At 48.8% G+C, this 7,094-nt stretch overlaps 1 protein-coding gene across 2 annotated transcripts; it reads right to left on the bottom strand.

Annotated features, from left to right (window-relative positions):
- Nucleotides 1-725: 725 nt before the first annotated feature.
- lhx2b (LIM homeobox 2b) lies at nucleotides 726-6,600 on the bottom strand. 2 transcript variants are annotated; one of them, XM_056289415.1, is made up of 5 exons: nucleotides 6,466-6,600; nucleotides 5,252-5,454; nucleotides 4,654-5,036; nucleotides 1,749-1,954; nucleotides 726-1,016 (listed from the first exon to the last, which is right to left on the bottom strand). In XM_056289415.1, the coding sequence occupies exons 1-5, from the start codon at nucleotides 6,583-6,585 to the stop codon at nucleotides 726-728; spliced, it is 1,203 nt and encodes a 400-aa protein (XP_056145390.1). In that variant the 5' UTR covers nucleotides 6,586-6,600. The 2 variants fall into 2 exon arrangements, with proteins under 2 accessions (XP_056145390.1, XP_056145383.1); XM_056289408.1 differs by having other exon boundaries at nucleotides 4,666-5,036.
- Between the last annotated feature and the right edge of the window lie 494 nt (nucleotides 6,601-7,094).

Raw genomic sequence — 7,094 nt, 5'->3', positions numbered from 1 at the left:
CGTTGCAGAAATGCTCTTCACTGTACATACTGTATATGTGTGTGTGGGCAGATGGGCAAAGACAGAGACCAAACACAACAAAACTAGGTACACAACATGTCGTGACGTCACACCAGGTCTGGGTCGGGGTCTGATGGTGGTGGTGAAGAGTAATGGACTGTGAGGCACGTGGCTGTCATAGGATATTGTAACCTGTGTTTAATCTCAGATTTCCGAAAAAAAAATTTTTTTTACAATCCTTCTAACAGTGACTCTCATACAACAACATAAATACTGTGCTCGAAAAAAAGACCAAAAAAAAAATTTCCGAAAGGAAGCAGTTTATACCCCAGTCTCTTTCTGTAAACATTGAAAAATGCAAATCAAGTGTCCTCAATTCTCGACAAGACAACAACATCAAAATGATCACAAGTGTTCGCTGTGTGAGGCCTGGCTGCCTCGCCCAGCAAACAGTCTCTAATGGGCTCACAGCTGTTCTTCATCCTTCTCTTTCTTCTTCTCTCCCACCCCGCACCACGTCTTTTCTGAAGTCCGAGCTGGGCTGTCGAGGAGCCTGGTGGGTCTGCAGGGTCCGGAGGGTCTGGTGGGTCTGTAGGGTCTGGAGGGTCTGAAGAGTCTGGAGGGTCTGGTGGGTGTGCAGGGTCTGCAGGGTCTGGTGGGTCTGGTGGACTGTGCTTCTTATTAAAGGTTTATGGGGCAGCAGCAGAGGAGACTGAGGTTGTCCATCAGAAGAGGCTGGTGAGGGTGGTCTGTGAGGGGCTCCGGCAATCGTGGACGTCCATGCCCCCCGGCACCGCGGTGAGGACGGAGGTGACGGTGGGCATGGTGGGGTTGGTCAAGTCAGTGAGGGTGGTGGGCGTGCTGGAGGGGCTCATGGAGGCGTTGGAGATCTCCGAGGCAGGGCCCGACGGCGTGCCTCCCTGCAGCGTGGAGCCGTCCGAGGCCTTGTCCACGCCCGTGTTCTCCTGCCGCAGCAGGTTCCGCCGGAACTTGGCCCGGGCGTTCTGGAACCACACCTGCGTGGCACCCCAGCAAGAGCCGAGGGAGGGGGGGGTGGGGGAGGGGAGGGGGGAGGAAGAAACGTGTTGTGAGTGTTATTGACGGAGGCATGACGGCACCATGGGAGAAAATGCGGTGGGAGATGCTTCCACTGCGAACAACAGTGGTAAAAACAGCTCATCAAAGCAAAGTGCCTGGCTTGTTAATTAAAGCGGCGGGCTGTTTGGTTACTTTGTTTCAGGGATTCTGATTCGCAAACCTTTTTGTCTCGTTTTCTTCTTCTCAGTCCCCCAGATAATTTGCTGTCGTCTTTGTAGAAATCAAACCCTCTCTGCTGTACTCTCTCTTCTCCCATCAGCCACAAAAGGGTTTTTACACATCTCTCCTGGCACCACAACAACACGTCTGCTGGGACTGCGCTCACTTCGTCGTGTGTTCGAGTTTTAGCAATACTCCGGCAGTGATGTGTTCGATCACACAGCCATACACATCTCTGCTGGCGGGATTTGATAGGCTGTCTAAGCTCAGAGTTATTTTTAACACGTGACAGGAAGGTCAGCAAACACCGTCATGTAAATCTGCTGAAATAAAAAACTAATTAAGCTGTAGCACGTGACTCTAGCCAGCTGCAGGTGATGTGATTGGGGACGTAGCGTCTCATTCGCGCTGCAGGTGAGTTAGTTTATCTGTCGTGCAGAAGCATGCCCCGGTGTGAGTGTTGGGGGGCGGGGCGGAGGGTATCTCCTCACCTGTAACACGCGCTTCGTGAGGCCAGTCTTCTGGGCCAGCTGCTTGAGGTCCTTGGCGTCCGGGTTGTGGTTGATGGCGAAGTACGACTTCATGGTCCTGAGCTGGTGGTGCTTGAAGGACGTCCGCATCCGCTTGGTCTTCTGGCTGGAGCTGTACTGCGAGTCCCTGTCCATGGAGTCTCCGTCGTTCTCGTTACAGCTGAGAGCTGCGCGCACGAGCACACGCACGAGCACACGCACGCACACACGCACGCACGCACACACACACACACACACACACACACACACACACACAGGGAGAGTTGGTGGGGAAACCGTTAAGAAGGGGATTTCCTGGTGTTCACCGACGTGTTTAATATTTTTCGGACCCGGTTCTGGTGGATTTAAGTCCGTCCCTGTTTAAAACCGACATCAGCTCGCTGCTGTAGACACCTTTTAGGCGTGTGTTTGAATCCCCGTATTGCCCTTTCAATATAAGACAACTGTCCGAAGCAGCGAGGGAAGAGAGGTGTGTGTGATATTTAGGAAAGAAAGAAGGGAAGAAAATAGAAAACGAAAGAAAGTAAGAAAAGAAAGAAAGAAAATAGAAAACGAAAGGAAGAAAAAGAAAAAAGAGAAAAAGAAAGAAGGAACGAAAGAAAGAAAGAAAGAAAGAAAATAAAAAGAAAGAAAGAAAAAGAAAATAGAAAAAGAAAGAAAGAAAATAAAAAGAACGAAAGAACGAAAGAAAGAAAGAAAGAAAATAAGAAGAAAGAAAGAAAGAAAGAAAGAAAGAAAAAGAAAATAGAAAAAGAAAGAAAAAGAAAGAAGGAAAAGATAATGCTGGCTATCTTAGGTTGTGGTATTAGCGGTGAATAAGGGTTGTGAGTGATAAGTAATAATTAAAGGCGCATTCCGTGTTGCTTTGTTCGGCGGAGGAAGGCGTGCTGGGGTAACTGCTGGGGTAAACTGGACATGCGGGGCAGCTGCAGGGTAAATAAATAGGAGAGTTGTTGGATGTGACTTGGGCAGCTTGTTTACCGAATGTTGTTGTGGGTCTCTCCGTGTCGGGCTCCGTGTTATCAGACGCTGTGGACCGGCACGTGTCTGTGGACCGGTCGTCCGTTGCGGAAGCCTCAGCAGCCAGACCCCCAGTTCTGAAGTGTCCTTTCCTGGCACACGTGGAAGGGTGGCCGCGTGCACAACAGTTCGTGACGTATTAAACACCGAAAATAATGAATATTGGTGCAACTCGTCAGAACACCACTCGCTTAATGAGCCCATGCGCGCGCCAGACAGGACAAATCTGGGGGGGGGGGGTGCAGCAGCAGCAGCAGCAGCAGCAGCATATGGTCAGTACGGTACAACGCGACTGGCTGGCTGCTCCTTCCTGTCTCGGCTCCGTCCAGCGCGGGCCTGCTGACTTACAGCGTTGTTTCCCCACGATACTTGCACGCAGGCTGATGATTTTCCGATGGGAAAACTTTGGTTTTTGTTTCCTCCAGTAAACAGAAGGGGGCAGCATAACGACGCTTGTCCCTTTCATTTCTCACCAATCACGATTTTTGCTTGGGAGCGTTTTTAATCAACCTGCTCCCATCATTTGCAACACCATGCGGGGAAAGCTCGCGGCCAGATTGTATGGAAATGTGGTGAAATCACAGCAGAGGCCAAACGTCGGCGCCAAGTGTGTGAAGAGAGGGGCTCGACCCTGTGATTCACATTAACGCCCACTCGTCGCCTCGCAGGAAACCGTTATGTGGGATGGCAGTCCTGTTATTGATTCCCCACAATCAATGCAAAGGTAAATAACACCGCTCATCCGGCGGAAATCATCCCATCCCAGCGAATCACCGGCCAAGGCCGCTTGACTAACCTGTCACGTGCTGTCGAAATGATATTCCGTAACACGTGACATTCCTTCCACCGAATAACTCAACAAATCACATTGATCTGCCCCGTGCACTCGGTTTGGCCGCGCGCCAAGGCCGAGTGGCCCCGGATGTGCAGCGACCTGAGACGCGTTACGCAGCCGGACAACCGGGACAGCACGGACACCCAACACCGGAACTCCCCCAAACACCGAAACTCCCCCAAACAGGACCTTCCTCAAAGGCCACCGTCGTATATTCGTTAACTAATAATAATAATTATAATTATAATAATGATGATAATAATAATAATAGCAGAAAACTCCAACCCGCAGCAGAAATAACTGCCAACCCCAAGCTGGGGTTTGGTGACTGGAGTTAGTCGTCAATAAATTGTACAAAAAGACAGCCAACAACTTATTCTCATTTAAGACTGCTGCAAAATTAATTTATTCATGTAAGTTCGTCTGTATATATGTATAATATTTTAAAATTAGTATCAACAATTAAACGTTGGCTATTTGAAGCCGTCGCGACTGCACACGTGTGTGAAACAGTCCCAGACCGGGTCTGAGCCACGAACTGTGCTGTGCTGGATGCAGGCAGCGTGTCAGTGTTCAGTTCTGAGGTTAAATAAACTTTACACTATTGAATCAACGATTTATTAAATCAAGGATTTATTAAATCAAGGATCTGTTACGTCCGGAAATAAAAACGGAAATACGTGTAAATGAGAGTCAGGGAGCTTTTTTAGCAAAGCTTGAGATGATGCGTCGAGGCCTACTGAGACCGCAGCTTCCCATCCCGTATTCAACTGCTGTGGTGTTGCTTCATAAAACCTGCAGGGTCCTCAAGGCCCACAACTCTTTTTCATGAGTGTCACTCATCATCATTTTGTTTTTTGTTTTTTTAATTTATTTGATTTGATTTTTATTTTTTATGTGTTGTTTTCTCTTGCTGGCTGCAGCTCCTCGTTGTTGTGTGCAGCGTGCTGGTCTCGGACCACAGCTAAACCGGGAGGTGTGTGTTTTGGGGAAAGTAGCTTAAGTTCCCACGTGCATTCTTACCTGCATTATAAGCAGCTAATTCTGCTCCTGGACCAGGACTTTTCCTTTTCCTCGGGCGCCCTTTCTGCACCGTCCCCACGCCGTTGAAGTAAGATAGTCCGAGTGTGTTGGCCGAGCCCAGTCCTTTGTGAGGGACTACGTCCGCGTGGTTAAAGTGTGTCTGATATTCTCCTTGTATTAGAGTCTCAAAGTGCAGCCGACAGTAAACCAGACTGTCCTTCATGCCAAAGTGGTCCCCAGTAGTGAGCATCTTGTTGCAAGTGGTACAAGTGAAACAGTTCAAGTGGTACACCAAATCCCTGGCCCGCATGACCATCTCCGACGCCGAGATCCCGAGGTGGCACCGGGCGCATCTCTGGACCGAAAATCTTCTGCGAACAAGACAGAAACCTCATCAGTTCACGAACACAAACGCGGGCCTACTTGCAGAACAGCTTACAGTGAAGAATGGCAGGCCTACACTACGTACCATGCAGCTTTGCTGACGTGCACAATGTGCTGCGAATTTAATTTCTGAACGACAACCTCGTGCGCTCTGCGCTTAACGCGGCGCACGCCGGCGGCCCAGGCGGATCGATTAATTTACCTGTAGTAGTCTTCCTTGCAGTAGATGCTGCCGTCCTTGCTGAAGCAGGTGAGCTCGGACTCCAGGTTGAGTTTGCACTCGCAGCACTTGAGGCAGCGCATGTGCCACTGCTTGTCCACCGCCAGCAGGTAATAGCGGTCCGCGATCTTCCGGCCGCAGCCTGCGCACAGGGCCACGCGCTCGCTGTTCATGCACGGCATGCTCTGCACGGACAAACCACAACACCATCACAGTCGCCTACGCTGCAACCTCGGGGGCCCTGCCTGCGCTTACTCGCTGATGGTAACAGATAGATTGTGTTTAGTAACAACGCTTCAGGCCGCAACTAGCTTTCTAGTTTTCTTCCAAGAAAAACAAAAAATAGTTTGCCTGCAAACGCATCTCAAGATATACGAGTTGGTCTATAAAATCGTTCTTGAGTGGCCTGCAAATAAATAACGCACGCGTGCGCGCACGCACACACGCGCACGCGCGCATTTACGTTCTGCTTTATTTCCCAAATCATGTGAGAATAAGTCGTGAAATTGCACATCAAGTTATCTCATCCGTTTTATTTCCTTTCCCCCCCTGTCATTCTTATTCGCTAGTAACGCTGCACCGCATGCTTTAAGATGGAAATGTACATTTCATTAAAACGTGCATTCTCTGTTTTGTTTCGTTTTGTTTTTTAAATATAAAAGAAATGTCTCGTTCTGCAGCCTGTTCTGGGTAATTATAAAAGCCCGGGAAACTGGTTTTGCGTTAAATGCGTCGTTAATCACTGTAAATTCCGCTATCGTCCGAGTAGCATTAATTGTGCCGAGAAATGTGCTTCATGCAACCCTCGGTTTAACTGGGGGCCGTCCGGGTAGTAAAGGCCGTGCTTCCTGTCTAATTCCCACAGGGCTGCTGAAGTAAATTTGGGGATGAAACAGCAAGTTATTAAATTGATAAAAACAAAACAAATTAAGGGCGAATTTTACGGAATTAAATTGGCCGAAAGATCAACGAATCACACAAGTGGAGTTGCACGCGAGGGAGGTCAGGAGGTCTGCTCCGATAGGCAGCACAACTTTTCAGACCACGTCCACCAACCAAGTGGCCGCGGCGCCGTTATTTTAACAGTGTCGCCCACAAGCACGCCGAAATAACCCCGAGAAGCCATTTTAAGAACTAGCTAGATGTAAACATGAGTCTGTTTAAACACTAGCTAGGCGTAAACATGAGTCCCCTACCGTCTCCGACTCCCCCATATCAATGGCCGAGCTGATAGCCGCCGACTCGCCTTTCCCTCTCCGGTCCATTTCTTCCACCACGCCGTGTATGTCGCCTCCGGGGAGGCCATGGAAAAGCATCGTTGCCGCAGAGGGGAGGATGTTATAACTGTTTTCTTCAGATCTGCAACCCAAGATTTCCATGAGCAGCAAGTCTAGCTCGTGCAAACGGCACCCAAAAAAAAAATCTTTCCTTCTCGATGTGACAAGTCAGAGATTCCAGATCAGAGGAAAAATATGAGGAAAAATGGACACGTGTTCTCCACACTACGTATCATCTGCCAATGGAAATCGCCATCCGAATCTCTGCAGGTCGCGTTATTAATAATATATGATCAATTAATTAATAAATAAAAATGGATCTCCTGTCTCATCAATATGAATACATTTGGGTGCGAGAAATTACATCATGTTTTAGTTGTAAGGAGTAGGTCTTGCTCAGTATTTTGCATTTACCAGGGGTAACATACCAACTATGGAAGCCCTCGTTGTTTGGTTCTCGGTACCGATGCCTCCTCGTCGGGAGTATTAGGATATCAATAAACTGCGAGGCATTTTCTGACCACAGACACTCTCCTTTTGCGGAACAA

The sequence above is a fragment of the Lampris incognitus genome, chromosome 1 (assembly GCF_029633865.1).
Source record: "Lampris incognitus isolate fLamInc1 chromosome 1, fLamInc1.hap2, whole genome shotgun sequence".
NCBI classification, from domain to species: Eukaryota; Metazoa; Chordata; class Actinopteri; order Lampriformes; family Lampridae; genus Lampris; species Lampris incognitus.
The sequence above is the reverse complement of the archived record's forward strand: the minus strand, read 5'-3'. Positions and strand labels throughout refer to the sequence as shown.

Bases quoted from the DNA above. Each gene is read 5' to 3' on its own strand.
- lhx2b (XM_056289415.1), bottom strand. From the start codon at position 6,585: ATGCTTTTCCATGGCCTCCCCGGAGGCGACATACACGGCGTGGTGGAA. The intron at 5,037-5,251 runs GTAAATTAATCG...TCTTGTTCGCAG, and splicing joins TGCAAGGAAGACTACTACAG to AAGATTTTCGGTCCAGAGAT. The intron at 1,955-4,653 runs GTGGGAACTTAA...TCGTGCGCGCAG, and splicing joins TAATGCAGGTAAGAATGCAC to CTCTCAGCTGTAACGAGAAC.